The sequence below is a fragment of the Melanostigma gelatinosum genome, assembly GCF_949748355.1.
Source record: "Melanostigma gelatinosum genome assembly, chromosome: 2".
Classification (NCBI taxonomy): Eukaryota; Metazoa; Chordata; class Actinopteri; order Perciformes; family Zoarcidae; genus Melanostigma; species Melanostigma gelatinosum.
Window position 1 is genome coordinate 18,189,559 of NC_136635.1, and position 27,807 is coordinate 18,217,365.

The following is a 27,807-nucleotide window of genomic DNA, read 5'->3' on the forward strand; positions in this document are numbered from 1 at the left end:
AATTGCCTCACCAGAGATGGGAAGTAACAGGATCAGGTTGGCATGAAGGGGGCTTCTGTCATTTTAATCTCAATTAGACCTTCCTCAGTTACATTTGACATCTTAAGCCATTAAGTATCACCTTCCAGTTTCAGGTATCCTCAAACTAAATCCACTCGCGTCCCAAAACTTGGACTCCACACAGGACCTCAGGATGGTTTGACCTGAAGAGGGGGAGTGCACAGTGGTTAGGTCATTCCTAAACTGTGTGTTGTTGATGTGGAGCAGCCTTACTTGGACAGAAGATAAGAGTTTTTAAGCTTGAGTTGTTGGCAGTATCTCAGCTATGTCTCTCAGTGAAAGGTTGTTTGTTATCAAGAGACTGTTGAAAGAGTGATGAAGTTAACCGATGCCTCTTCAAGGCCTCAGAGATTCTTCAGCTACACGGCGCTTCACCACCACCAGCATAGATAGTCTGTCTTGTCCCCCTTTAACCCAGCATGTGTTCCTGCTTCCAAACACATATCCATCACACGAACAAAAAATGAAATGTCAGAGTTAAAAGGTTACAGGAATAGCAGGTGACTTCAACTTACCGTACTCTTTCCAATATAATTAAGCTAACTGGTGACTTTCCAAAACATGCAAAGTTTGTGTGACTCATGTTACTGAAGAAGCACAAACTGCCCAATATGGATGTGATCTTTGAATTTGACCTCGATAGTGTTTTGCAGCTGAATGTTACGTCAGGCGAATCAACAACTTAACGTGGTGGAGGAGTTTGAGTGGCTCAGTGATCCTGGGAGCTATGTTGTCCGGGGCATTAGCCCCTAGTAGGGTCTCCCAAGGCAAACCGGTTTCAGGGGAGAGCCCAGACTAAGAGCGGTTCAAAACGACCCCGATGATAAGTAGCCCACGGACTTCAGCCACCTCGCCCGGACCAGGGAAACCGGGGCACCCTCCCGGAGCCAGACCCAGGAGGGGAGCTTGTAGGCGAGCGTCTGGTGGCCGGGCCTGTGTCTGTCTGCTGCTTGGTGCCGAGCTTGGTTTAACGCTTTTTAGCTGAAAATGAAGCTATAACAGCAGTGAAAGTCAATCAAAATGGTAAAGTTGAACTCAGCAATTAGCTATAACTTGCTATAAAGCTCTGTAAAGCTAAGGGGAGCAGAAGATCTTTTTTTGTGAGAATTCTCAAAAGGTTCATCACTGCAAGCGAAACATTGTCACATTGGGGAAATGTTTTTAAGTTTGGCCTTATGGTGGTGCCAGTTTTGTTGATACCTAAATCCTAAGGGTGTATCCTCTGTATGCAGCTGGGCTTGTCAGGTTTAACTCTACATTTTTAGACCTGCTAAACTTTCACCAGCCTCGGTTGTGCTTTAAAGCTCAGCTTTGCTTGCTGCTGACTGTTAATAATGTTATCAGATTAATGGGCCAGTCGTTCATGGTCACCAGAGGATTCATCTTCCGGGAACCATCGGTAACTGATCCAACATGAGAGGAAAAGCGTTTTTTGACAACTGTGACTAGCCATGATTAGGTGACAAATCCCAAATGCCCACTAAACATAAAAAAGCCTCGAGTGTATCCAGACATACATTTGCGAGTTTATTAAGTTCAGCTCAATGATCATATCAGCTAAAAAATAAGGCCGTTCAGCTTTTGTTGACGCCTTGTCAGAAGGAATTCAACGGTCATTTTGAAGTTTGGGGTGTTCAAGTAGATACATACACCTGTAAATACTGTAAATAACATAATAACGTGTAAAAAACATGGATCACAACTTGAGATTGTGATCCATGTGGCATATCAAACTATGAATATCAACAAGTCTTAATGTAGACATTTGCACATGAGATCCATAAACACATGACATTACAAACATGTCCGTTCAGCAAGACAATTTACACATTTGACCTAATTCTGCAGTCACAGACACACTCACGCAATCTCAATGAATATACATTATACAGTGTGTATTAACAATTCAAGCAGCAGCCTCTCCCTGGTCCTGAGTCCTCTTGTCCTTCCTCCAGGCTCGGTACAGTTTGATACTCAGAGTGGGGAGGTCGTACAGCTCCTCCAAGTGGAAGCGCTGCCGAAAGCGATCAACAAAGCTGTTCTCTGGGTCCAGACGAAAGCGCATGGCCCACAGGATCTGTGTGTTTTCCTGGCACAGGTGGTCAAAGGCGTCCATTAGCTCCTCGAGGTAAGGATGGGCGTACACCACGTCAGCTGCCAGGATGTAGTCGAAACAATGTGTGGCACGCGGGAAACGCTGCTCCACCTCCTGACCCCAGATGAGCTCTGTGACCTAGAAACAGAGACGATTGAGTAAAACCCCAACACAATGCAACATACATGATGGTTGGATTTATAAAGATCAACCCAACAGTATGCAATCTGAATAGAAAAACGCTACCAGAGGGATGTACTTGCATCGGTCCTTGGTGTTGCGCATGACATTGTACTTGAGGTTCCCCAACACATCCGGCAGGTCAGTGGAGGTCACCTTAGCACCTGGAGAGAGACATTGCAACTTTGTGTTAAAGGGAATGAGATACAAACAGCAACAGAGGGAGGACACATTTAAAGATTAAGTCAAAGAGACTTGTTAGAGCTCATCACCAGATGTGTTTTGTTTCCGTACCTAACAGGCTGGACACGATGGAGACAAGCCCGGTTCCAGCACCAAGTTCAATCACATTTTTGTCCGTCAGGTTGTATTTGTCTCGGTTGCTCTCTAAGAAATGACACAACACCATCGCCTGTTGGGGAACACATGTTTAAAGTTCACTGGCAGCAGCAGTGCAACAGCTAGTTATTTGTGATAATGTATAAATCGAGGCGTACCGAGGGCCAGAGTACAGCTCCGTAGAGGTCCGTGGACTCTTTAATACGGATTTCCAAATCAGAAAAGACGTATCCCTCCCAGGCTTCCGGACCAATCAAGGAGGGGTGGAAACACCGAGCCATTATGGCTTTAGCTAGCTCTGCATCCACAGCAGCTAGGGAAGGAAAATACCACATAAAGCTGAAAGTGTGATACTGTCGTGAGTGAGGACAATGCAGAGCCTAGAATAACACAAGACAGACAAATATACCTTTTTCACAGCAGGCATTTTGACGTCACAGCAGCAGACACTGACTCACTAGTACATTGAAATGGTATGGAGCTTTAATTATAATATTTGTTGCACCTGTGCTTTTCCTCTTGTGACAAGTCAAGAATTGTTGTGAAAAAGGTCATGAGAATACAGTTTTTAACCTATACAATGCTACGGAGGCAAAATAACCGAAAGGCCTTTTAACACAGCTCAGTAGTTTAATACTAGTTTTGTCAAAGATAATAATGGCTGTTTTTTTTATGAAAGACACTTAATGGCTAAATTTGCATCGACGTTTGAAATTTGCATTTGATTAGGAACTACAATAGTTCCTATGAATATGTTGGCACAGTGAGGGCTGTGGATTATCCAGATTAGCAAGGACATTGTATTCGGAAAGAATGTGGATTTGTTTTAGTGCAATCTTTCGAGAGAAGTGTGCAGAAATCTCATAGATTAGATGGCTATCTTAAAACGTGGGAAGGTGAGTAATTTAGGTGAAACAGTCTCAAAATGAGTTGAAAAATAAACGATCAACAAGATGGTACTGCAGGGCTACTGTGCAGGATTGGTAGCTGTTTCTTTTATTTTGTCCACCGCTGCACGTCACTTAAAAATGACATTTAAATGTGCCAACCCTAAATCAAGCAGATGAGTAATCATGCTGTTCTTCTTTCATATCACATTACGGGTAACATTTGATTCTCTGCTCTATAAATGAATCACATTTAGGCTCATAATGCCCATCTGATCCTGCTGTTTGTTTGCCACATCATGCCCGTGTGTCAGACTCCAGCTATGTTACAGTGCTGACGGATACTCAGAGCATCTGATACGCAACTTCAGTTATGCAACACTGGTTTGGAGAAAAGGTCAGGGGAGCCCACAGAGCAACAATGCAGGAGGTTGGGTGTGCATTTACAGCTGTTGTGTGTATAATGTTATATAGAAGAAGAAGAAAAGAAAGAAAGAAGAAACCATTTTTATTGTCATATACATACACGAAATTTGACTACTGCATTTGACCCATCCCTGTGTACAGGGAGCAGTGGGCTGCCATTGATCGGCACCTGGGGAGCCGGGGCTTCAGTGTATTGCTGAACACACGTGACACGTCCCAGTCGGGGATCGAACCGTTGACCTACCGGTCTACCGGTGCAGAGATGCAACTGTTTGCATGGATTAATATTTCAACATCTCATGAGCTGTGACATTATATTCATACTCAGTTGATTTATGGGATTTAAAATGAACTCTGCATGCATACTTTCTCTGAAATGTGATTCCCAAAAAAGTAAAAAGTGCACCATACTGCCAATATCAATCAATGCCAATTCGATTAGAAAGAAAAATCTTTAGTTTTTAGTTGTGTATTACAAATTCTCACCTTTTTCTTTGGTCGTGGAGTCCTCCTTCATGGCCTTGGACTGTTGAGTCTCCATGTTTGAAGGAGTCCAAGCAGCAGGGCTAGAACGCCCCGAACAGAAAATCGACAGCAGCCAACGGATTCTTTGGTTGCGAATCCTTTGGCTTTCAGTCAATCTGGATCCAGATCTAGAGTCGGCTGTTGGCTGTCACCTTCCGTGGTTTTAATTTACGCCCAAATAAAGTGTGTCCTAACTTCTCGTCCAACCACTTCAACTCCACTCAACATGTCTCGCTCTCTCTGGGCTTGCTTAAACCCCTCTCTATTGCAGGATGACTGACAGCCAGCGACAGCTGCTCCGTCCGACTGCTGAACTGGAGAGTGAAGAGGAGGGGGGTAATGTTAAAACACTGACCCAAAATACACTTCATTTATAAAGTTCAAATCGAACTTTGTGCAAGTTAAAGAAACCTCAGACACGCTTACATTTTTTTCCCCACGTGTGCAAAAGCCTCGACGTTTTGTGTGTTTTCCGAGGCAGGAGGAGGGTCCGTGTATGCAGGAGCAGCATGTATGCGACTGAAATACTGCCTGGAAGACATTTGTGGCGCTGAAGACTTGCACCTGTCTCAGTCTCGCACTTAAAAAGTGAGTGGAATGTCTGAAGATGTGCCAAACTTTCATCTCCTGCAGAAATACTTTCAAAACATTTCGCTCAAAGATTTAATGCAAAAATATTCTCATTCCTCTCACAGATCGTAAACCTCGAAACATATGAAAATATTTCCAGTCACCTCGATAGTTAAAAAAAAATACATATTGTATTATACAGAAAAAAGGCTCAAGTCATTACATGATTAATTTACATATTTCCCTTGTAAATAGCAGATATAATATCACAGACATGATTTGGGAGTGAGCGACATGTTTCACAACACAACCGCCTGGAGAATTTGTGTTTGTAGTTCAGTCACAGCTTCTTCCCCCGTCCCTTTCCTCTCGTGCTTCCTCTCCCTCTCGTGCTTTTCGCTCCACTGCCTTCGAAGACAGATCGGGCTGTAACCATGGCAACTTCCCCGCCACGGTCGCTGTCTTCACTGGAGCTGCTGCTGCTCCTCCTGGCCCACCGAGGTACAGCCTTAGTGGGCTGGGGGACGGCCTTCACCGAGAGAGACTCCTGGCTGGTGCTGCTCACATCCTTCAGAGATGGAAGAGGAGACTCAACAATCACCTCCGACCCCAGAAACCCTCCTCCTGCCACAGACGTCTTCGCTTCTCCTTCTCCCTCTCCTCCTCCTCCTCCTCCTCCTTTCTTTGGACTCTTGCTTGCTGCCTTTCCTTTCTTAGTTTTGGATGGGGATGGACTTTCCTCGTCACTGTCCTCCTCTTCCTCTCCTCCTTTTCTCTCCTTCCTCTTCAAGCAGGTGACGGCTCTGCGCAGTCGCTGGCTGCGAATCGCCTGCTTTTCCTGTTGCTCCATGCGGAAGAATGAGTCGATCCGCAGCTGAGTCTGGACCAAAACGGGGAGGGAGGAGGTATAAATGATGTAAGATTAGAGCATTTATTCATACGTTTAACTAACTATCACAACTTCTCTGCTCACTTGCTAACTCAATTGCATCCCACAAATCTGTAAACCTATTTGACGGTTTATGTTCCTCCTTAATGCAAACATGTGGATATATATTCTCCTTAAATCTATTTTAGATGAGTTGAGTAATTAGCTGGCATTTCACTGCAAAAGTGTCCTTCGGGGTACAAGTACACCTGGTTACCTGCTGGGTGCTGAGCTGCTTGATCACAGGCTGAAGGGTCTCCTCTGTCCTCTGACTGCTCCAGCCAAAACGACTCAGACAGAATGTAAAAGACTGGTTCAGGAAACTTAACACCATCATGAATGTGCCCCCCCCCCCCCCACACACACACAAATACAGAAAGGATATTCCTTGATCATGTCGAGTTGTGGGCGTCCCCAGCTGAAGAAGTTGTCCGACTGGTCCACGGTAGGTTGCAGGTAAGCCTGAGCAACCGCAGGGTTGGGGAACCCAGGATACAGTTTCACGTCTCTTAATTTTTTCTTAACCTTCGTATCCCGAGGATCAGCCACCAGCCGCTTTTTCTCCTGAACCTCTGACCACCATTCACTTGAGGAAACAAACAATAACCAGGCAATTAAACCTAATTATCATTATTTAACCAGTTCAGTTAAAACACACAGGCAAATATAAACACTCATATACAACTTTAAATGGAGAGTAAATGATTAATATATTGGCTTTAACAATGAGTTCATTTTCCCTGTTTTTGACAGTCACAGTAGAGAGAGATATACGATCAAGAACCGTTATTAACACCCACTTCAAGAAAAATCCAACTCAACCCCTAACACACACCTGAACTGTGTGAGTGGCTCCAGGCCTGACCCGGGGAACTCATTCAGTATCTCCATGCCGGTCACGTATCCGACCCCCGGCACGCCTTCTGTGTAGTCACTTCCCAGCAGGTAAGCCAGGTTTATCAGTTTAGTCCTGTCCAGACCTGAGACAGAGACAGAGGTTGGATTGGAGACAGAGAATAAAAAAAGGACAAGAAGATGGGGGAAGAGAAGTAAAACCTTGTGCTGACAGCCCATCACAACACAAGCACCTGTATCTGATAAATGCAATAGAAGCTCAGCCGAGCACAATTTCAACCCTTTCATCTCAGCAGGCCACGAAACAGCACAATAGCACCATCTGCTGTTGCACATAAAAGTCATGAAAATATATATTACAGTATATATTATATTATTAAAATAATCCAATGTCATATTTGTCTGTGGTTTGTTTTGTTTTCACATTAACCAGGATATTAAGGCGTGACCTGCTTTGACTGAAAGTTGAACCTAATGAATTTGCATATGCATCTCAAGGTTTGACGAGTTTCTGACCAAAAATATAGATATTTTCTTCGTGTATTTTGCATCTTCAATCAACATGGAGAGGGCATTTACGCTCTCGTGTGATCTCTTAGACTCAAGCATTGAAACTAATACCAATTCAACAATCTAATTAGAAAGCATAGGACAAGAGGAGATGACTCATGAAACACGTCTTAATACTTGATAAGGACACGTGACAGGAAGCACCGACCCAGCTGGTTCTGCAGGTCACTGTACTGGTAGTGTTCAACATATTTGTTCTGGCTGAAGAAGTTCCTGTAGACGTGTCTCCCTCCAAACAGCCACACGTCGGAGTCGTCCGTGATGGTCCCGTGTGTGTGGTCGGCGCGGTCCAGTGCTGCACACTGAGCCTCGGCCTCCATCGGCGCCACCAGGAACGGCACACCAAACAGTCGCAGCAGCTCCTGGGATCAAAGAGGGAAAGAGTCATTACTCTCAAACCCCCCCCCCAATCCCCCAAAACAAACATGACCCAATCTCCTAAATTGACAGACACATAAACTTACAGCAAAGATTGGGAAGTTATCCCGACTGCAGATGTATCCTCCGGGCCGGCTTTGCGTCTTCTCTAAGTTGCCTCATCTCATGCATGTGTATTTACATTTTGCATTATATTTTTATGATTTACGGAAGTGATTTTTCGATTGAGGCTCGTACATTTCTTAAGGTTAGGTGTGAGGGTGGAGTGCCTGTGTGATTTGACTGTGTCTTCGGTTCACCTGGCTCTCCAGGTGCATCTGCCCAGTGACTGTGTTTGCCATCCTCTCCTGCTGCTGTTTCAGCTCCCTCAGGCTGCTCTGCTCCACCTGCAGAGAGCTCTCCAGAGCCTCCAGCTCATCCTGCAGCACACACACACACACACACACACACACACACACTGCATCAGCCCTGCCTCATACACATTAAACTGCTACACAGCTCAGCCTAAAGCACGTCATTTAAAAAACATCTGCATTTCTGCTTAGCCGTGCTGCAGCGCTATGCAGTGTTAAGTGAAAGGTTGGATGGATCATTTAACTCCTGAGGCTACATTCTTAATACATCTAATAAATTAAAAACAGTTATTGGCATTGAAGTTAAAATCTTGTTTGTCTAAACCATCCTGACAGGAATGCTCACCATGTCCAAGTGTTCCCATTCATTTATCGCTGGAGTTGTGCTGGACTCTGTCTCTGTTCCCTCCTTTGACTCTGTCTCCTCAGTCTTTCTCTTTTTGTCTTCTTCTTCTTCCTCCTCTAAAGAATCAGCAGCTGGACTGCCGGGAGGCTTTTTCAAGCCTTCCTCTGGTTTTTCTTCCTGCTTGGTCTCATCTTTACGGACCTCACCTGGAGATCCTTTCTTTCCAACCATCACAAGTGAATCCTCTGCACTCTCCTCTTTAAATTCTTCGTCCGACACTTCGACGAAGCTCTCTGGGAAAACACAAAAGAAGCACTTTTTGTTGTTGTCGGCAGGTTTAAGAAGTTATGAATGAGTGTGATCTTTCCCCCGACTATTACTGTACCTTCTGACTCACTCTCCTCCGACTTCATATCTTCTCCGGTCCTCTCCTCCAGAGCTTCAATCACCTCGTTACTCCTCTGCTTTAACGGCGCAGGATGCATTTTAGTCTCTTCACTGGGAGGTTTCCCACATAGCTGAGCAGAGAGATTGGTGGATAATGTGTTTTGATTGAAAGCAGCTGCACCGTTTGTCTCTGTGATCAGCTCTTCTTGTTTCTCCATCTGTCCTCTACTTCCCAGCCTTACGTCCTCTGTCAACTGTCTTCTCTTTGTCTCCTTTTCTGACTCCATCTCTCTCTCGTGAGGTTTTTGCAGCGCCGCAAAGCGAAGAGCTTCATTTCTCTGACCAATCATCGCTTGTGGCACAGGACGGGGAATATTGGCCCACATTTTGGTGGGTGAGCTGCTGATTAGAGTCCTGTGTTCAGCAGCGCCGTCGTCGTCGTCGTCTTCCTCAGCTAGAGCTCGTTGGATTGCCAGCAGGGTACGAGGGGACGCGCTACCATCCTTCTTTTCCTGGTCCACCGTCTCCTCCTCTGAGCTGTCGTTCATCGCAGCCCGGATCGCATTGAGTGTACGAGGCGAGGGTGGTGACGTATCTCGCTGACTCGGTTTTGACGCAGAGGGTTTGGAGTCTTCTGAGGAGGGACCCGCCACTTCTGCCTTTTCCTCACAAGCAGGACGCCACAGGGGCTCAGGTCTGTCTGGTGCTCGTCTGGTGCCGCCTGCAAAGGAGCTCCCGGACCAGGCTGCCGCTGCCGGTCGGCTCTCGGGGGCAGCCTCGCTCTTTTTGGAGCCTGCGAAGAAAAAGCAGAGTGGTGTTTCCAATATGACAAGAAGGATACAGTCTCTTATCCCTGTTCAAGGCACATTCCACAAATCGTTGGTTCCAGACAACCATAGATTTAAATATGGCACCAAATAGTCATCTGAATTCGTGTGCTTTACTAAATATCAAAGTGGCACTGTGTAATAATGCAGTTATGAGCAGTGACTATTTTAGAAACGCTTCCTTTTTGATGATGCGTTCAAGAATCAGGACAACTGACAGTTTAGACCTTTCCTGTAAAAAACTGAAAACCTGTCCTTTGACTGAGTAAACACACCATCATAGCCTCCCTCACCTTTAATAAGGATATAGTGGGAATAGTCCTCTGAGACCAGCCGGTGTGTCTCTACGCTGCGAGTCTGCTCGTCCCCGTCCTGTTGGCAGAGCTGTGGCGTGCTGCCGGCGCTCCGCTGGCTCATCTCTTTCTCCACACCATGCAGACGCTGGTTCAGCTGGTTCCTCTGCAGCAGGCCGGCCAACTGGTACTGTGAAAAGTCTCCTGAACGCTAAGTGAAGAGGAGTCTGTGTTGAAGAGCAGGAGATGGGTGTGTGTGTGTGTGTGAATGAACAGTACCTCTGGGGGTTTGTGGTACATGGTCCGGCGTCTTTTGGAAAACTCCTTCATGTCCTTGAGTATCTCATGTTTCATTTCAGGAGGCAGGCCGGCAAACTCCTCAGAGTTGATGTCCACTGAGTTGGGGTCTTCATACAATTCTCCCTGAGACACAGTGAGCAGCCGACCAACATAAGAACATGGGAATAATGGGAGGATTTTTGGATGTGACTAAATACTTCCTGAAGGTACTGACACATTGTAGAATTTTATGAATCAATCGAGACAATGTGATGGCCAAAGAGAGGCCTTCACTCAGCAAAAAAACTTTATTGTACCAAAGCTAGGACGAGACCCGGATCCAACATTAACCGAGCAATGTTTAAACATTATTAAAAACCAAAATACCATCAATATTCGCTCGAATAAACTATTTGAAGCTGTATCTTTGGTGGTGGTGCTATTCAATGTTACTCTCCTGTGCACGTGATAACTTTACCTGATACATGTGATAACCATCATCCGTCTCCTCCAACTCTTTCTCCTCCTCTGAACTGAAAAAATAAAACACATTAAAATGATTAAAGTACCAGTATCATAGGCAAAACAACTGTATAAAAAAAACGTTTTGCAGAGTGCTTCTTCATGCACAGATGTTCCGACTGAATTACAACAATGACTAGCGAGCAGTAACCGTCCCACACCTGCTTTTGTCCTTCTCCTCTGCAGCTGGCAGGGCTGGTAGAACATAAATGTCGTCAACCTCATCTCTCCTCACAGTGGAGAGGCTGGGTAGAGGATCCTTACTGTGACAGGGGAAACAATAAATACTTCAGACAAAGGAGATTGCAATGTCTCTATGAAGATAACAGACAGTTCATTGTGTAGGGAGAGAAAGAGAGGAGAAACATGGCATTTATTTCTTGGCCATCCATTCACTTGCACACTGCTCTTGTCCCTGACCTGCTGTCCCCAAGTGCAGCCTTGATAGCCTGTCTCTTCAGGAATGTCTTCAGAAGCTTCTCATTGGTCTGTTTGGACTCCCGGGTCAACTCCTCTTTCCTCTGCCTCCTCACAGCCTGCAGGAGAGCCACAGTATGATCAAATGACAGAATACGTGGGAATCGCGTGCATTTTGGAAGAAAAATATCCAAAAACGATCGACACAAGACATTTTTTCGTTGGACGTACCAGAGTCTGTTTCTTCAGCAGCGGTGCGTCTCCATCAAACACGAAGATCGGCCTGATGCGGAAGAAGAGCAGCTTACAGAGGCGGTGGAAGAGGGTGAGGAGGTGGGCGTTCTGGACACTGTTGCCCTCGCGGTCCCTCACACCCTTCACTGCCTGGTTCAGCCATATGCTGATGTCTGGAGGTGTCCGGTTAAGGTTAACGCTATCACAATCAGTTAATACAGTCATCAATACATATGAGAGAGAGACGTGAAGGTGCACAGTGATGGAACCCTGATCAAACAATGACAGACATATAGAAAGATCACAATCAAGTCAGGAGGATACCAACGGCCAGGATCTTTCCCTCCAGAGTCTCGGGGTTGATGGGTTTCCCTGTACTCTCCAGCAGCCTCCAGAGTCCATGCACTCCCATGATAACTATCGTCCAAACGCACCCGAAATAATAATGTGAGAATCAAAAACTGAAAGACGACAAGTTACCTGTGCATGACTAATCTCCGCGTTTTTATTGAATGAACTCCGAAATGACTGAGGTGATTAAAGAAGAAAGTGCACTATAGTGGCACTTTTCACCGTTTGTTGTAACGCTATTTTTTGTCCGTAGAGCATTCATTGACGACGCATTAAGGTTCCGCATTATTTACTTCGGGACATATTTAGCTGTTACACCACCAGCTTCGGGCAGCATCCCTTTACCTGATCTTTAATCAGTTTCACAGTTAGTTGCTGTATATATCAATGGTACTAAGTCATGTAAAGCAACACAGCGACGGATTGGATATCAGTTTTGTGTTGAGTGGACAGGACGGACAGTTTATTTATCTAACATTTATTTCCTGGATTTAGTCTGTCAGGTTTTCTTGTCTGACGCTGCTGTCGCTTCAGTCAAATGTACATATTATAGATACTGTCGGGGTGAATGTTGAACCAACGACTTTTGGTGATGATCCGTGCTCAGCTTTAGTTTGCAAACAAGGAGGCGTTCCTTGACCGGAAGTGTTGCCTGAAACACCAAACCCGGGGTGAAAATTACCATATTCTTCTCAAAGGCCAACTGTGTCCGGTCGGTGACAAAATAAACAGCTTGCTGCTGCTTAACGTTACACGAATTAATCTAGGAGGTTCAATCCATCGTTACCCGGTATGTTGTCTAACAATCTGTCTGAATCCCCAAATCCGATCCCAGATCTTACTACTGGGACGTGTCGTTCTGTGTAGCAAGCAGCTATCACGATAGCGTTACTTCAACTTTGGATTGTTAAACTTCCCGTTAACGGCTCCTTTCCGTTAAAGCTGCTCGGTAAACAGCTAAGCTAACAAGTTAGCTTACAAGCTAAATTAGCTACCGTTATCAGTACGTCAGCTGTTCACCCTGACTTCTGACCAGCGGCCCTCTTTGCTCTACATATATTAACAACAAATCACTCTCTTCTGTCAACTGCCATAGATGACGACGAGTCACCTGGGGTTCACCTGAACTACAGACTTCCTTCTCGGCTAACACCACCTCCACCATGACTGCTGATGTGAGAGGTAACGTTGAGGATTGTTTTGTTTTGTTGGAACTAGTTTCTGCTCATCCAGCTTGCACAATAAAATACGATGTTCTGGAAATGATGGTGTAAACATTTAGTACTTGACACAACAGACACATTTCGTTAAGTACCCTAAAATGTATTGAGGTTCAATACCCAGCGCTACATGCTGCTAGAGAGGGTTAGTGGCTACACTGTGGCATCTATTTGACACCTTGAAGTCTTTGTTTGGTATTGGCCAATTAACTGTTTCATGTGCAATACAACAGGGCGTTTATGGGAATATTCACACCTGCATTAAGAGCAATCCTCTTTGTTATTGGCTCAGTCAGGACACTTTTTTTTTTTTTTTCAGTGCAAAGTGTAAACTTCGCTTTGTTTATTTCGCCCAGGTTCTGCCCGTGTGCCTGTCAGAGGAGCTGGCGATGGCATGGAAACTGAAAAACCACCCAGCGCCATTCTGGAGGTCAATACTGATGCGCCGCCACCGGGTCCATCTGCAGTTCCCCTCCTGAAGGTGGCTAGCCCTAAACGTAGCCCCAAATCTATGCGGCCTGCTCCCCAGCCTCCCGGGGTGCTCTACCTGGGCAAGGTGAGTCGAGAGGCCTGCACGGAGGTGGAGGCTGTGAGGATCATCATCCCCCGCTCCGCTATTAGCCGGCGCACCCGTACAGGGCCTGCTGAGGGCAAAGGGGAGGCCGGGCAGCAGGCTGAGGGGCAGGGCTCTCCCCCGCTGCCTCTGGTGGAGGACTGGAGAGGACAGCTGGAGAAGCTGGAGAACTCTGAGCGCAGGCTGCTGCAGGACAAGGAAGGCCTTTCCAACCAGCTCCGTGTGCAGACGGAGGTAAGAAATGAATTTCAATGTTTCATGTAAAATGTCTTGAGTTCATAGTTCCGTATCGTTAATATGATATAATCAGGCTTCTTATTTCTCTTATGGTGGACTTAAAGAGACCACTGTATTGTTTTATCCTTTCAGCGATGAAGTGTTTTCAAGTGAATATAAAGGAAAACATTATTTCTTCAGCTGTGAAAAGAATTGGGTGTTTATTTCCGTGTTGCCAGGTAAACCGCGAGCTAAAGAAGCTGCTGGTGGCGTCGGTGGGTGATGACCTTCAGTACCACTTTGAGCGTCTGTCGCGGGAGAAGAACCATCTGATTCTGGAGAACGAGGCTCTTGGCCGGAGTCTGTCACACACTACAGAGCAGCTGGAGCGAAGGAGTATCCAGTGTGACGTCTGGAGGAGCAAGTTCCTGGCCAGCAGGTTTGAAATATCATAATGTAATAAAAAAAAAATGACAAATAGGAAAATGTTCCTATCAGCCTGCAAGCATATATCAGGGACATTTTAGCATTGTATGAGGAGGACAAACAAAAAGAAGATTCAATTACGATTATTAATAATATGATTATTCTTTTTGTTTCTATGAACAACAAGAAGTGACATGTAACTTGTCATGCTGAATAAACACTTATTCAATGTTGACTATCCAGAGTCATGGCAGAGGAGTTGACGAATGCCAGAGCTGCTCTGCAGAGACAGACCAGAGAGGCACAGGGAGCAATTCAAGACCTGCTGTTGGAGAGAGAAGAGTTCTCCAGTGACATGGTGCTCACTCACAGGTAACATATAGTGTATTCATAATTACTAAATTAAGGGAATGGTTCATTATACTAGCTTGCAATTTAAAAATCCTGATGAAGACACAAACTCTGTTAAGTTCAACGTGCCAGGACGAACTGCAGGGAAATGCTGCCCCAGATAAATAAGAAAGCTGTTGCTCCACTTAATGGCATTTCCTTTTATTGTTACATTTTAAGAAATTAAGCATTCTCCTCTTGATACCCACTGTATGGTGTATTTGTTTAAAAAAAAAAGAAGTGTAAAATACATACAAGATGTAGCTCTACTTGCTCAAACAAATAGACTCACACTGGCACAGCTTTGTAGTAAGAACACTTGACCAACAATTTGATGTTAATGTGGAATGAAATATGAAATATATTTGCGCCTCTTATCACTTGTTAAGCTTCGTAAAGTAAACATTTAGGATTTCAGTCATTCCTATTCTATCAGCTCCTTAGTATTCATTTGCATTCACACGATTGCAGACAGTACATGGGTGTTTTTTAAAAATGTTATCAATGTACGCTAGATGTACTTTTATTTTGAAACATTTGTCGCATGAAATAATTTCGCTTTACTGAATTAAAAAATAAGTTCTTCGAAAAATTCCATAAAGTTGCATTTAATATTAGATATGATGTGAACTTAGACCCGTAACGACATTCTAGTTCACTTAGTTTACTGCATTAAGGAATTGACCATTTACAGCAAATCAATAGAAAGTGTCGGCTTTTTGAAGGAACTTTCCATGAATCTGCACAGATCCTGCTGCGAGAACTTATCCCACTGCGTTACCATAAATGAGCTATAGAGATAGCTGTGTGAACTTTATATCTTAGCCGAGTCAAACATAAAGAAGCTTGAGCACATATGGTTCACAGCTGAACTACTGATACTTAAGTTTGTATGTTTTATTTTTTTCTGTTGTCAGATCTCTGGAGCAGCTCCTGGTTTCTCTGCAGTGGGGCAGACAGCAGACGTACTACCCCAGTGCACAGCCCCTTAGCACAGGAGAGCTGGCAGCAGCCAATCACAAGCTAGCAGACGCCATCAACTCCCACCTGTTGGGAAACACCACCGGCAGCACCAGCAGCAGTGTGGTGAAGAGCAGCACTGCAACGCCTGAGCTGCTCTGCAGCACTCCGGCTGAGAAGATGGCCGAGAAGGTACGATCTCCAGACACTTTGTGGAAATCTGACCATTTTTGAACATTTGTCATAAAATCCAGAGCTTCACAAATGTATTTTATCTGTGTTCTGTCCTAGGTGCTGAAGATTTTAGATCCGATTTCCTGTTCGGAAAACAAGGCAGACCCTCCGCTCAGTGACTCCGCCCCCTCAAGCTTTCTCGGCAGTAAGAAGAGCATCGGCAGGTTTCACCCATATACCCGCTACGAAAACATTACTTTTAACTGCTGCGAGCGCTGCACTGGAGACATCCTGGTGCTGTAGGGGGTCAAAGGGCAGCAAAACACACCAATCTGACACGGCCTCAGAGGTTAATTCAAATGACTCTGGAGATCATTGCTGCTGTGTGTTATGTGACTTCTTCGGTCGGCACCAAAAGTTAGCTGCTCCAGCAGACATCTTTTGTATCCGTAAGAGTCCTAAGAGTTGATTGTTGGATTTTCACAATTTCAGATATTTTTAAATTGTATCAACCTGCTGTTTATTTTGCTCTCTAACTTGAAAAAAAAAAAAAGCTAATAAGAAAATGGAGTTGTTTGTTCAGGGATGGTGATGTGAAAGTGATGGAAACAGAATGCATTTCAGCGCCATTGCAGCCTGGTTTAAACTACGGAAAGGGTTATTTATTGCTGGGATGTGAGGTCAAAATACTGAGTCAGTATTACATGGTGAACAGACAGTTAGGGTGTCTGCTTATTCATACTTGAACATTCGACTAGTGTGTTTTATTTGAATAATCGATAGAGCGAACGGGCTTGACGGGGCAGCCCGTCCCCCCCAAGAAGTTAACAAACTGATGAGGTAATTGACCAGGCACGACGCTGTCTTACTGCAGCGGTCGCCTAGATTTCTCAGTATGATGGCGCTATCATATTTATAAAAAACATTTATTGGTATATTTTGTCTAACACATGCTGCAAAAGCGTACGTTCAATATCTTGGAAGTGGTTTCTCGGTACTACAATACTTATTGTACACAAACATCCAGTTATTTGCAAAGAGTTCAATTTTTGTGGTGATGCATTTTTTGAAAATACAAATTCCAATAACATTCAATTTGTTTTCATTAAATCATGTCATTCATTTTGGGTGTTTTTTTTGTAATTTATATTTCAAAAGTTGTTTTCAATACTTTTGTTTAAAACAAAGCTGCATACATGTTTTGGTTTATTTTATCTGTATGGAAAAGTGTGAATTGATGAGTAATTTACAGTGAAAATGCACCATAAAAATATTTATACACTTTGTTTTCCATGTCAGACCAAAATAAAGACAGAGTTTCTACCTTTTTTAAGATGTCTTGTTCTTTTCTTGTTTGAAACCCCACATTGGACCTCAAAATAAAGCAGTCAGTGACTACCGTATGACAACACTTTAATCACCGCTTGTCTCGACATTTTCCTCAGACACCACTTGTAAACAGACATGTCCTTATTATCCCATGTTACAATTTGTGTTGACTACTCATTATCCCACCACATATTGCCTTTGCATGCACCTTTTCTTCCCTCTATGTTGCTCTTAAATGATGTCCGTACTCTGGTTGCAGCTGGTTTGTTTTCTCTGTCACTGGGCAGTCCAGCCATTCTGCCTCTACCACTGAACCCAGACTCTTTAGGGGCTCTGGGAAGACTCTGGCCCTCATTTTTAAATGTCCTCTCACTGTTCCTTTCTCCAGATCTAAGCGGTCTATCACCATCCCGTCCTGGTCCGTGATTTGTGACTCCCCTGCCTCTGTTGTTGCCGATCTCTCTCTGTGTCTGCTGTTGGTGGAAGCCATCATACTTCCTCTTAGGCACGAACTTCAGCGCCTCCTCCCATTTCCCCGTCTCCTTGAGCGTGAGCATGATGCGGATCATCTGGTCCAGAGTCAGATTTTTGGCTCCAATCTCCCAGTGGAGGAACTCATCTAGCGGTAAACGGGCCGTGGCCAGATTCAGACGCTTGGCATTGGCCAACGACAGGCCTGACTGGATCGACCGGTCCACCAGAGCTCCAATGATGTAGACCTTGGAGTGGTCGTACGTGCGGAGAACGTTAGGGGAGTCTGCAGTGAGGTACACGAGCCGCTCCCGGGGGAACTGATCCACGTGCTGTCGGTCAGTGCTGGTGACAAACAGGCGGTCCCAGGCCTCTGTGCCGTATCGTTTGACCAGCTCCTTCTTGTAGGCTCCGTCCGCCTGCAGGTTGCAGAAGTGGAGGTGGTAAGGCTCAGTGGCGCGCCGATTCCACCCTTCCACCTCCATCAGCTGGGACACTGTGTTCTCCAACTCCCGCCTGGCCATGTTTGAATCATAGCTCATGTCAAACACCAGTGGCTGACCGAACATCATGGCCTGGGCGGTCCTCCAGGCCAGGTGCTTGTCCAGAGAGCGCCCCCAGAACTGGAGGATCAACGCGCTTCTAAGTTCAGGTCCTCTCTCTTCCTCTGCGTCGCTGTCCCGTCCTCTTCTCTGCTCCATTGAGGCTTCCTTCTCCATCTTCCTCTGCTGCTGCTTCTCCTTACGGGCCCGTTTGTGGCCCTCCTTGATGGCCAGGTACTTCAGGTACTTCTTCCTGGAAGACTTGGTGGTGAGCTCTGCCAGCGTCTGAACCTCGTCGTCGGTCATCTCTTGAGGTACAAGCTTCCCAGCTTGCTGCCACATTGCAACCAGATCGCGAGTGGCCTCCAGTGAAGAACAGTCCTTTAAATCACCACCTGGTTCTTTGAGGTTTTCATCCTCATCACTTGCTTCCTCATCCTCATTGCTTTGTCGTCTCTCTTCTGCTGCCGCTTGAGCTCTCATTACAGATTTCCATTTGTCCAGATCTAGTGTCTGTACTTCCTTGGCGTTGTCTGTTTTGGGCTGGAGGGCATCTTTCCACACTGGGATGCCAGTACTGAAGAGACCAGCAGAAATGTGTGGCCGGTGACGACCGGTGCTGCTGACTACGAGAGAAGCTCCGACTTGCCTCTTGGTGACACGGGATGCCAAAAAGAGACCGCCTCTCCAGAGTTCATAAAAACCCTGGTTCGTGAAGAACCGTAACATCGCGATAAAATATATTAAACTACAGCGAAAGTAATGAAGTACTACAAAGAGGAAATACAGACGGCCACTGGTGGACTGTCACTTTGTCTTTAAGAATTTAAACGGAACAAAAAGTGTCGTCAAAGCGGTTCTCTCCGTTTCCCACCGTCATGAAAATGTAACATCTGCATCTTGTGTCTTAGATATTGTTTCTTCCACTTGTCGCGACGTCCATGCTTGTACAAAAATGCAAGAGAAGGTCACGTTGTTCAAACGGTGTCACACTATAAAGTGTCGTAGTGAAACGCCACTACGTCGCATGCTACAGATTGTCTGGTTCTACATGTTTATTTAACATTGGCTGACGATGACACGATATTTTTGTCAACACAAATATAGTTCTACTCACTACTGCTGCTGTAATTCTTTGTCATTTTGTTGTGATAAATTACAACAACCATTTTTACACGACTGATAATTTCATATAGTTTCCAGACGGATTATTTTCCACAGCGTCGTACAGCATTTATGACGTAACTTCCGCCTGTTAGCACAACAACGGAAGCTAATTTTTGTAGCCTCGAAAATGAGTTTGTTTTTGCCAAAATTAGCGTGCAAAAAAGACATAGACGAAGTCATCAAAAGCGTAGCAGAAAAAGTCGTGGTTTTGAGGTTTGGGAGAGACGAAGACTCTGTTTGTCTCCAGCTCGATGAGATTGTAAGTAGGATCATGAATGCAAACAATCAAACGGCTGCTCAATGTTAGTGCCACACGACTGTTTGGCTTTTGCAAATTTGTCCATTTTCTGTCCACCTTAGCTGTCAAAAACTGCCCATGACTTGAGCAACATGGCGTCCATCTACATCGTTGATGTGGATAAAGCTCCCATCTACACAAGATACTTCGACATCAGTTACATCCCGTCCACTGTTTTCTTTTTCAACGGACAACACATGAAAGTGGATTATGGGTGAGTGACCGGAGGTTACCTTTGCTGAACGTTGTCTGGTGTATGTTTACGTACAATGTTATACGTACGAGCCTCCTCGTTTAGTTTAGCAATAGAGCTGAAATGGATGATTTCCATCATCAATTAATTATTTTTCAATCTAGTAATCGTATATAAAGTATATAAACCACAACTACAACAGATGCACACACTGCAATAACAAAAGAGTCTGATTGACCTTCTTTTCTCTCTCAGCTCTCCAGATCACACCAAGTTTGTCGGCAGCTTCAAGACCAAACAAGATTTCAAGGATCTGATTGAGGTCATATACAGAGGGGCCATGCGTGGGAAGATGATTGTCCGGAGTCCCATAGATCCTCGAAATATTCCCAAATATGATCTCCTCTACCATGGGATTTAAAATCAACACCTCCACTGTGCGGCCTTACGATCATAATGATTCCCCACAGAGCACCACAGCTGATGAACTGAAAAACATATCTTTGATATTCAAGCAACCGTCTGAATAAGTGTGTTCATTTTTATATAGAAGGCAAATTACAAATTGTACAATCCAAGAGTAGGTTGGAAAGACTTATTATTCTGATTTCATTCATGCCTTGTGAAAATGCAGTCATCTTGATGTTTCCCATGGAAAAGAGCTGTATTATCAGCAGTAAGAGACAATTAATTTATACAATGTACATGCTCTGTTTTTTATAATAAACTTTTATATTTTATGTAGCATCATAAATCACAACCCTTAGAGCATCAGTTTAAATAAAACTGCCAACTGAGTGTAATTTCTGGACAATTGACTAAATAATAATAAAAATTCATGAATTAATTAATAGTGAAATAAGTCGTAATTGCAACCCTCCATTATACAACACCATACCTGTCTAAATCTGAAGCTGTGCTGATATAAAATATCTGTCTTTGGTTGGTGGCCCATACTCGTGCTGGGCGATGATTGCATACTGTAATTTATCATCTTTCAATGGAAACATATTGTGAATCAATGATATTTCGCTATACCGTGATACACAATTACATCGTCCAAATCAATAACAAGTGCACACTGACTCAAATTTCTCAGAAAATTAGATTGTTTTCATCCCTCTGAATCTAAAGGTGTTCTTCCACGTTTAGAGTGGACTCTGCGCTGTCTCTTCTCCTTGTCTTGCTGGTCTGCTCCCAGCTCCAGAGTGAGGGAGGCTGTGTTCCCTGTAACTGTAACCCAGGTCTCGGATGGGTTTGCCCCAGAAGTAGTCGTTGGTGCGTAGAGGGAAGAAAGGGGCCATGAAGGCCTTCGCTCTCTGGGCTGGAGTTACTTCATCACTGTCAGGGTAGGTAGCATTAGGGTGCTCCTGAAGCCAATCCTCGAAAATCCTGATAACAGTTCACACAACACAGAGCATAATGTCACAATCCTTCATTAATCATTCTCATTAAAAAAATGGAATATATTGAAATAAACTCAGCGTGATCTTGAGCACAGAACAAGGTGGAAACCCAAAATGATATCATTGTTTTTAACGTTCAAAGGATAGGTTCACATATTTTTCATCTTTGTCTTTAAACAAACACACTGAAACAGTATTTGGTCTCGTAATCATTCTTTCTTTCCACGCCGGCTTCAAAGACATCGCTCCTTCCACAAAGCTGTACAGTTCTTCCATTGAATTAACGTTTATTTCTATGTATTTATTGTATTGGTTTCATATTCATATTTTACATCTTTGTATTTTATATAGATTTTTTTCAAAGACAAGAAAGACAGGACAAGAATCAAACTGAATTAAAAATCAACAGTCCTCGTTTTGTTAAAAATTTAAGTAATTCATACATACAGGGCTAATTTGAGGCTTTAGCATGAAAATGACAAATCAAGTAGCTTTCTTCCTGAGTTGCATGAATATTAACACCAAATTCAGGCTTTGTGTTACTGTCCCTTTGTCGTGGCTGACCAACGAAACAATCTCTGGAGGAAGAGGGAATTCACTAAGACACCTTACTCTGGAAGATACCCACACAATGTGTCTGACACAGACTCATGTAACCTTCAGCAGAACTTTGTAATGCATTTTTACACTGAGCAAGGATTTTGTCCCCCATCACTTCTTTCGTGGGATATTTTGGGGCCATTAAGGAATAAAGAAACAAGTCAATCAACTCTGGCGGAAGAAGTTTTTAGATGTTGAACTTAAGTTAAAGTACAAACACCACAATGTGAAAATACTTCACTACAAGTCGCTGTCCTGTGAGAACCACGTACCTCATGAAAGTCAACTTTTCAAGAGTTCAGAAAAACAGTTTTCAGCTTTGTGATGATGCATTTTCTCGATGATCCAAGAAGTTCTTCAGCTTAAGGAGGAGGAGAATTTTCTCAAAACATAAAGGAACCTTCAGTTTATCACAAACATTCAAAGTCTCGAGATACATGGATTTCACTGGACAGGAAGGGTATCAAAAGTGTCGTGGAGTGAAAAGTACAACATTGTCTCTGAGATGTAGTAAAAGTATAAAGCTGCATAAAATGGAGATACTCAAGTAGGTAGAAGTACCTCAAATTCGTACTCAAATACAACTTGAGTACTTAGCTCAATTCCACCACTGCCAATATCCCTTTTAATGCCCACACACGAATGTCAGTACTGGTTTCAAATCGACTTTTAAAAATAGTGATTAGACAATTGAGCACTTAACCAAGAAATACAACACCTACTTGTCAACAAAGCTGTGATGCAATACGAATATCGGGTCATTCGTTGAGGTAGACACCAGAGTCATGCTGCCGAACATGTAGTTGTGCACCAGGTTGTGCATAGAACTATTCAAGTGTCTGGGATCATCGGGAATCTCAAAACCTGGGAGGACAAAGTTGTTTCATTTTGAGTTTCCTCACCCTATTTTCACTTTGTTTACATCTTTTGTTTTCTCTATGTTTTAGAATTCTAACTTGCACAAATTATGTGTCGTTGAAATTCTCGTGTCAGAGATTTGATGTAAAAGTCACCAATAAGAAATATAACATATGAATTTTACCTTCTAGCGTGTTCCTGAAGCTGTTCTTAGATCTGCTGTCATATGGAGGGGTGTCATAATCTGGTTTTGCCAGAGTGTCTTCAACATCCTTGGTGGTTGGCAATGTTTTGTAGCTTGGATATTTTCCAGGGTTGCGGATCAGATACTTTGGATATCCCTCATTAGAGAGTTTGCAGAGTATAGTAGCATTTCCATGAAAGGGACATGTGGTCTGTGGAGAAAAGAAAGAGGAATACATGATACAAGTCAGAAGAAGAAAAAGCACAGGAAAGGAACAAAAACGATATCTCACCGTCCAGTTTGAGAAGCGGGAAGCACTTTCTATACGACCATATCTGTCAACTGCCCCGAAGTACTCGTTGGTGCAGATGTTGCAGTGGTCGGTTCTGGTCCAGTCCCAGTATGGAATGTAGAAATCTTGGTTCCCAGTGAGCTCCCTGATCTCTCTCTCAATAAAAAGTAGAAACGCTCTGTGCCAGGGGACAAGAGCAGGGCCCATGTGTGCAGAATTACTGTCATGGAGGGTATATCTCTGAGCTGCGTAGTAGTGCATCCATATATACAGCTCAGAGACAGTTGAGTTTTGGAACTCATAGTTCCCCGCCACTGTTGTGTCATTACTTCTAAGGATCATATACCGGCTGCTGTGGCTCTGTTTTGCCTGGTGCAGGTTCGAGAAGAAGGTCTCCCTCTCAGAATCAGTCATATCTGTTATCTCTTTCCTCTCTATAACGTGCGGTTCCTCACACTGGGGTCCTCTCCAGCCCGGGAGGCACTGACTACAATCAAAGCCATCATAGTTTCCCAAGCACTCACAAGTAGAATGAAAGAAGTAGCGAGGCCATCCTACCCTGTAGTCCACTGCTCCCGAGTATAATTGAGGAAGTTTTACACATTTTCCTCTTCTGGAACTAGAGCCACAAATAGAGCCATTGAAGAGAGGGCAACACGTACGGTCTTTTCTAGCCTCTGGTGTTGTACAGGGACGTGGAAACTGAGCTTCCACCTCTCCGGGGTTTGTCAGATAAAGCACAAGGACCAGCCAAAACCAGTGCAGCAACAGCAGCATGTCGGAGGAGATGGAGACAGATCACTGCCCAGTAAGGTCCACTAAACTTCCTTTGAAACAGTAAATTATGAATGGCTTGTAGGTCGAGTTCTTTGGCCACGTCGCAGATTTGATTCTGACCAGCGATCCTTTGCTGCGTGTCGTAATGCTTCAATATTTGAACACGTCTCTAAACAGCTGTATGCTTACACTGCTCTGTCTCTTTGACTGTGTTTTACATCAGTGGACCAGCCAAAGAGGTGCATTGTGATGGTAAAAATACAAATATAAACATATTTTCATTGAAACATCCACTTGATGGTATAAGGGAATAATTAAAGCCTTATTATTCCGTTTCATTATATTCTGTAAGAGGACAGAAAGCACTACTGAGTAGACATTGAACACGGCTGTGTCAACAGTGTCAACATTTGGTCGGTTGGTCAGAGAGAGAGGTTAAACATAAGCTTGCATGTTGTACCCTGTAGACTTATTGATCACTTCTGTACAGCAGTCCTTTTCATGAGCAGCTCCCTGTTTGCATCACACATTGTACCCATCACTCACCAGGAGAAGGAAATTGTGTTTAGTTTGAATGAGTTTAAATAATGAAAAGAAGAGCAGTGTAGATGTATGTGTTGGACCTGTCATTTGTTTAACCCAAAGTGTGACTGGGTACAATAGCAAGACACCATCACCTTGTGCTGTGCAAAATAAATGTTAACACAATTCTTGTCATGGCTGCACTGTGGTTACTATCGCCTCACAGCAAGAGGGGCCCTTGGAGTTTGCATTTTCTCCACGTGTCAGCGTGGGTTTTCTCTGGATTCCTCCCAAAGTCATGCAGCTGTAGATGTGCCTTTTCATAAAATAGGTTCAAAAATCACACACGCCCTATTTTCTTATCTTCTCTTCATCTTGAAAGATAAATCATAAACAAAGTGGTACGGCAGCACATTTGCTTTTTTAATTCATACATCTACATCTCAAGGTAACATGTGGAGTTGTGGATCACAAATGGTGCTTTGGAAGAACGTTGTGATGCTGTTGTGTTTGTACCTTGCGTTTTACGAGCACAATGATGCACACACATCCAGACAAGGGTGATATGATGGCAGACATGTTTGCCAACTGCTGAGGGCAGCAAAGCAAATATATATCACTGAACTAGATGGTAGTTGGTTGCTTTGTCTGCATGTCAAATTGATTGATGTCTTGGGAAATAAACACTTAGAGCTATGGTCTGGGGATGACTAAATATTTTTCTCTTTCGCTCTGTTCAATAGTCTCACTTCCTCTCAGCGCTGATGGTGATCTTTGTCAACTCCAAATCCTTGTCCTCCCTGAAGATTGATGACATACCTGAAAAAGACCCCTCCCTCAAATTCCTGGTGGCCAATAACAGTGACACCCTCAAACTGCTGGAAATGAGCAGTTGCCCTTTTCTTTCACCTGCAGGTGACAAATAGAAGGAATGGTGGCTATTAGGGAGGTTAAGGATAAATAATGATTGACTAATTATCGTTAAGAATTTGACTGATCAAGGTCAATTATAGCTGACGTTGCGACTTTCGTACATCTCTGGAACAGCAGCGTCCCCTGTAATGTTTTCAGCAGCAGGACGCCAAATTCGAGAGGGAATGGTCGAAGTAAAATAAATAGAAAAGCACATTTATCAGCAATTTACAAAGAGAGCAAAATGACTTGGAAGATAATTCTAACAGCTTTGGAAGATAGAACAGTGTCGGCCGACATTGCTGAGCCTAGGTTGTGTAGTCTCCTAATTCATTTTTCTTCTTATCCCAGGCATCCTTGGTGTGGCTAATCAGTGCCACGGCCTGAGACAACTAGCGCTGAAATACCATTTGCTGAGTGATGAGCTTCTCATTTCTCTCTCCTCTGAGAAGCACGTTCACCTCGAGCACCTTCACATCGACGTGGTTAGGGCCAACAGTTCCACACCATCAAGAAGAGCAGCTGGGACGCCATGGTGCGCCACTCTCCTAAATGTAATCTGGTCGTGTAGCTACTTCTTCCACTGTGAGGGTAAATTTGGCCCATTCTTTCGCGATTAAATTCCCGTCACGCATCTGTACTTCGGCCGCTCTGTCAGTGAAGACGTGCTGGGTCGCGTTGGGCTCACCTGCCCGCGTCTGATCGAGCTGGTGGTGTGTGCCAACGGGCTACGGCCGCTGGATGAGGAGCTGATCCGCGCCACCCGGTGCTGCACGCAGCTGTCGGCCATCGGTTTGGGAGAGTGCGAAGTGTCCTGGAGCGCCTTCGTTGAGTTCGTCAAGATGTGTGGCGACAGACTGACACAGCCATCCATCATGGAGGAGGTACTGGTTCCAGATCACCGCTATGGGCTCTCTGATCTCCACTGGGAGGTGTCAAAGCATTTGGATCGCGTCTGGTTCCCAGACATGATGCCTACCTGGTAGATCTACTGGACGAGATGTAAATTGTCTCCAGGTTTTTGTGAGTGTGTGTGTCGTGGTTTATTTGATTTTTTTTGGCGATGGCCCCCCTCTTCTTTTTTCCCAGTGTCCCAGGTGCCTTTCCCAGGCACCTGGGACACCTGTGTGTGTCTGTGTTTTTCTCCCTGAATACATGAAGAAATTGTACCTTGAGATTTGATGTGATGAAACGTGTAACATTGATTTCAAATCTGCCATGCCATTCTATTTATACAAGTTTTATTTATATGTATATTTATATTTCAGAATCCGGCACCTTATTATCTGAGCCCTTTATTAAGGGCTAAAAAACACCAATTGTTTTTCCACAGGAATGAGCAGGAATGTCTGGGAATTAATTGGACTGAATGTAATATTATTGGGGCTGTACACAGCCTGTTTTGCATGATGTGCAGGCAGATACATAAACATTTTTTCATATCATAGATGGCCATAAGTACAAATCATTCCAATAGAACGTTTTATTTCAGTCAAGTTGACATACAGACACCTTTAACAGATTGTCATCACTACACTGAAGGCAAAATGTCTTTGAGACCAGGAAGTTTAGAAAATAGTCTTTACCTGTGATGGAAAAATGCATCGTATATGCATTAGATGAGGATGTTCACCTTATAAGCAAATATGTTTTGGTGAAATTCAGTCAAAATCACCACAATTGCCGTCCTTTGTAGTCATGGAAGGTTTCTGATTTCATTTTTAGATTGACACATTGTGACGGTACAAGAACAACAACCATTTCATGATGAGGGGGACAGTCACCCTCAGTGTGAAGCTTGTCATAGACCGGATGGTTGATCATAAGACTCAGTCAGAAAGGCCATAGCACATATCCATGTGTCAACTGCTCCTATACCTCTTACGTCATGTTTCTATTGGATGTCTTGGAATGTGTTTCTGAGTCACTGCAGCTCATTTAGAAAAAGAGAGCTGTCTCTTACTCTGTGCTCTGATTTGATATGGACAAAGATAAAGACATTTCCATCTCCCCTTTTTCTATTTGTGAAGGCGGTGCTCTTCTGTGACTTTGGCCATAATCATCTTAGTCTGTATATACTGTATCTCTTTCTCTCTATTTCTCTCTAGAGAGGGTTATATTTGGACATTTCAGTGGCTTTATTTTTGGATGCCTTACCCATGTTCTGTTGAAATTGTAAATATCAAAATGTTATATTGCGAACCAAATGTGAGGAAGAAATTCTAACTGATATCATCTGTATATTTACTGAATCCTATGCACTTTTACTCTAATGAATGACCCCAAGATGAGCTGCAATGTCATTCAGGCATTACATTTTGTTATGAAATTATAAAGTCAAGCCATCTGCTGGTTAAAATGAACTGCATTTGTATTCAGTTCTTATAGACACTCATTTTAATATCACAGGCCAAGTAAGGGCTGCAGCTTTTGGTAACAATTTCTTGTTTTAGCTTAACATTACTGAGAAGATT

The 27,807-nt window shown here is 43.9% G+C and overlaps 5 protein-coding genes across 5 annotated transcripts; 2 read left to right on the forward strand and 3 right to left on the reverse strand.

Moving 5' to 3' along the window:
• Positions 1 to 1,566: 1,566 nt before the first annotated feature.
• Positions 1,567 to 4,755, reverse strand: mettl21e (methyltransferase like 21e). Its single transcript, XM_079290172.1, has 5 exons — positions 4,474 to 4,755; positions 2,833 to 2,987; positions 2,630 to 2,747; positions 2,402 to 2,499; positions 1,567 to 2,293 (listed from the first exon to the last, which is right to left on the reverse strand). Exons 1-5 carry the CDS (start codon positions 4,526 to 4,528, stop codon positions 1,967 to 1,969), a joined length of 753 nt encoding a protein of 250 aa, XP_079146298.1. The 5' UTR covers positions 4,529 to 4,755; the 3' UTR covers positions 1,567 to 1,966.
• Positions 4,742 to 11,964, reverse strand: ercc5 (excision repair cross-complementation group 5). Its single transcript, XM_079290183.1, has 16 exons — positions 11,796 to 11,964; positions 11,469 to 11,644; positions 11,241 to 11,356; positions 10,982 to 11,083; positions 10,777 to 10,831; positions 10,299 to 10,442; positions 10,020 to 10,230; positions 8,898 to 9,692; positions 8,513 to 8,805; positions 8,113 to 8,232; positions 7,584 to 7,797; positions 6,846 to 6,990; positions 6,395 to 6,596; positions 6,228 to 6,311; positions 4,939 to 5,962; positions 4,742 to 4,826 (listed from the first exon to the last, which is right to left on the reverse strand). Exons 1-15 carry the CDS (start codon positions 11,881 to 11,883, stop codon positions 5,423 to 5,425), a joined length of 3,285 nt encoding a protein of 1,094 aa, XP_079146309.1. The 5' UTR covers positions 11,884 to 11,964; the 3' UTR covers positions 4,742 to 4,826; positions 4,939 to 5,422.
• A 555-nt stretch (positions 11,965 to 12,519) lies between these two features.
• blzf1 (basic leucine zipper nuclear factor 1) lies at positions 12,520 to 17,110 on the forward strand. Its single transcript, XM_079292829.1, has 7 exons — positions 12,520 to 12,612; positions 12,919 to 13,004; positions 13,399 to 13,850; positions 14,072 to 14,271; positions 14,502 to 14,630; positions 15,566 to 15,800; positions 15,900 to 17,110. The coding sequence occupies exons 2-7, from the start codon at positions 12,986 to 12,988 to the stop codon at positions 16,083 to 16,085; spliced, it is 1,221 nt and encodes a 406-aa protein (XP_079148955.1). The 5' UTR covers positions 12,520 to 12,612; positions 12,919 to 12,985; the 3' UTR covers positions 16,086 to 17,110.
• Positions 17,111 to 17,209: 99 nt separating this feature from the next.
• Positions 17,210 to 19,074, reverse strand: trmt10c (tRNA methyltransferase 10C, mitochondrial RNase P subunit). The gene has a single exon (XM_079282065.1). The coding sequence runs from the start codon at positions 18,851 to 18,853 to the stop codon at positions 17,282 to 17,284; it is 1,572 nt and encodes a 523-aa protein (XP_079138191.1). The 5' UTR covers positions 18,854 to 19,074; the 3' UTR covers positions 17,210 to 17,281.
• Positions 19,075 to 19,391: 317 nt separating this feature from the next.
• txnl4b (thioredoxin-like 4B) lies at positions 19,392 to 20,584 on the forward strand. Its single transcript, XM_079290600.1, has 3 exons — positions 19,392 to 19,550; positions 19,652 to 19,803; positions 20,038 to 20,584. The coding sequence occupies exons 1-3, from the start codon at positions 19,419 to 19,421 to the stop codon at positions 20,201 to 20,203; spliced, it is 450 nt and encodes a 149-aa protein (XP_079146726.1). The 5' UTR covers positions 19,392 to 19,418; the 3' UTR covers positions 20,204 to 20,584.
• Positions 20,585 to 27,807: the final 7,223 nt, after the last annotated feature.

Excerpts from the sequence above, each read along its gene's own strand:
- trmt10c (XM_079282065.1), bottom strand. The coding sequence starts at position 18,853 with ATGTTACGGTTCTTCACGAACCAGGGTTTTTATGAACTCTGGAGAGGC.
- txnl4b (XM_079290600.1), top strand. The coding sequence starts at position 19,419 with ATGAGTTTGTTTTTGCCAAAATTAGCGTGCAAAAAAGACATAGACGAA. Across the intron at positions 19,551-19,651 it reads GTCTCCAGCTCGATGAGATT|CTGTCAAAAACTGCCCATGA; the intron begins GTAAGTAGGATC and ends TGTCCACCTTAG. Across the intron at positions 19,804-20,037 it reads CACATGAAAGTGGATTATGG|CTCTCCAGATCACACCAAGT; the intron begins GTGAGTGACCGG and ends TTTCTCTCTCAG.
- mettl21e (XM_079290172.1), bottom strand. The coding sequence starts at position 4,528 with ATGGAGACTCAACAGTCCAAGGCCATGAAGGAGGACTCCACGACCAAA. Across the intron at positions 2,748-2,832 it reads GAGCTGTACTCTGGCCCTCG|GCGATGGTGTTGTGTCATTT; the intron begins GTACGCCTCGAT and ends GTTCCCCAACAG. Across the intron at positions 2,294-2,401 it reads GATGCAAGTACATCCCTCTG|GTCACAGAGCTCATCTGGGG; the intron begins GTAGCGTTTTTC and ends CTCTGTTTCTAG.
- ercc5 (XM_079290183.1), bottom strand. The coding sequence starts at position 11,883 with ATGGGAGTGCATGGACTCTGGAGGCTGCTGGAGAGTACAGGGAAACCC. Across the intron at positions 11,645-11,795 it reads GGGAAAGATCCTGGCCGTTG|ACATCAGCATATGGCTGAAC; the intron begins GTATCCTCCTGA and ends GGACACCTCCAG. Across the intron at positions 7,798-8,112 it reads AGATGCACCTGGAGAGCCAG|GAGCTGCTGCGACTGTTTGG; the intron begins GTGAACCGAAGA and ends CTTTGATCCCAG.
- blzf1 (XM_079292829.1), top strand. Across the intron at positions 14,272-14,501 it reads AGCAAGTTCCTGGCCAGCAG|AGTCATGGCAGAGGAGTTGA; the intron begins GTTTGAAATATC and ends TTGACTATCCAG. Across the intron at positions 15,801-15,899 it reads CTGAGAAGATGGCCGAGAAG|GTGCTGAAGATTTTAGATCC; the intron begins GTACGATCTCCA and ends GTTCTGTCCTAG.